Source organism: Arachis ipaensis, chromosome B07, assembly GCF_000816755.2.
Source record: "Arachis ipaensis cultivar K30076 chromosome B07, Araip1.1, whole genome shotgun sequence".
Taxonomy (NCBI): domain Eukaryota; kingdom Viridiplantae; phylum Streptophyta; class Magnoliopsida; order Fabales; family Fabaceae; genus Arachis; species Arachis ipaensis.
In genome coordinates this window covers 7,765,018-7,766,566 of record NC_029791.2, presented here as the reverse complement: position 1 = coordinate 7,766,566, position 1,549 = coordinate 7,765,018, and the positions used below count along the sequence as shown (strand labels likewise).

The following is a 1,549-nucleotide window of genomic DNA, read 5'->3' as shown; positions in this document are numbered from 1 at the left end:
AAATATTTATTTTTATCCTACTATACATAAAATTTTTATTTTTTTTTTGTCTGAATTAAATTTATAACTTATTTTTTAAGTGCTATTGTGATTAAAATTTATTTATTTTTATTTTTCATTCTTTATGTTATTGACTTTATTTATATAGATAATTTGAAAAAATTTGGTGATATAAAAAAAAAGTTTATGTGGTATAAAAGTTATCTATCATAATTGAAGATTACACAATTACAATTCTAAGCACTATCACAAATTCTAAGCACTCAAACTTCAATGAACACCATGTCTTTCAAATTAAATGAAGACAGTTTTGTTTTATGAAAATACCAAGTTCTTGCATTTATCAAGTCTAATGATCTCTCAGAAGATCACTTCAATCACAAAAGATTTCAAAAAATATGACTCTAAAGAGCAAGATGATCAGTTTCTAATTTCCTAGTTCTTTACTTCAATTAATTCTATGTTTACAAGTCAATTAGCTAGTAGATTGTGATTATGCATGTGAAATCTGGTGCAAATTAAATTAGAAGAGTAATTTGCCAAGAGAATGAAATTCGAAATTGAAACAACTTAAAACTCATATTAAAACCATAAATAAACAAGACTACTATTTTATATTTTCTTAAAAATTATAAAAAATAAAAAGCAAAAAACAAAGATCTATGATTCTATGTAGTTTACTCAAAATTTGTCCGTTAAGTTTTAAAGTGTTGAATTGTTAAGACAGGTTAAGAAATTGTTAAAAGCTGATAATAATTAGTTATATTATGTGTATTGCTGTTATAAAATGACTTTAATCATTTTATATAAATTTTTTAGAAGTGAAACGTAATAGGATATTAGTATATAAAAGAGTAAAAAAAAAGTAAAAATTAAATGTTTCATAAACGTAATAGGATATTAGTATATAAATTTTTATTAAATGTTTTTCAATAAATTACTAAAAGTAAGTTTGATACTCTTCCATTCCTAAAAAATTTATTTAGAATGGTTAAAATTTTTTCATAACAACAATACGCACAATACAATTAGTTATCATCTTTTAACAATTTTTTTGCCTTTCTTGATCAATTCCCGACCTTGTGTGCTTCTTTATTTTCCTTAACAAATATATCCTGGTAAATAGATATTGTTGATCAATTGTACTAATTATTAACTGAAAATTAAAAAATGAAAGTGTTTGATCTAAAAGTTTTTAGAGATTAATTTAGATATTTATCCTAAAATTAATAAACAAGAATTAAAGGTAATTTGAAACTATGAATATATATGTGAGGTAATATTAAAGATATAACATATATAATTGACGGTATATAGTACAAGAGCATGGTGCATAATGTATACAATCATAGTAGCCCGTGCTTTATTTCTTAGTTCATAGATGCTACCGTTAGTATATGGAATGCATCTAGGTTTTTATTTTTATTTTTTCAATATTTTTACATCAATAGCGATCTTGTCCTCCGCCATGTCCTCCACCATGTCCTCCGCCATGTCCTCCACCATGTCCTCCATGACCACCTCCTCCCCAGCCTCCACCGTGTCCTCC

General features: G+C 25.1%; 1 protein-coding gene across 3 annotated transcripts in view; it reads right to left on the bottom strand.

Moving 5' to 3' along the window:
- The window catches only part of LOC107608424 (glycine-rich protein DOT1-like), a 2,127-nt gene continuing 1,828 nt past the window's right edge, over positions 1,251–1,549 (bottom strand). Inside the window, exon 2 of one of the 3 annotated variants that reach the window (XM_021107210.1) lies at positions 1,251–1,549. This exon is cut by the window's right edge and continues 92 nt beyond it. In XM_021107210.1, the coding sequence (XP_020962869.1) occupies positions 1,445–1,549 (105 nt within the window). In that variant the 3' untranslated portion in view covers positions 1,251–1,444. The other 2 variants (XM_021107211.1, XM_021107209.1) reach the window with 2 other exon arrangements.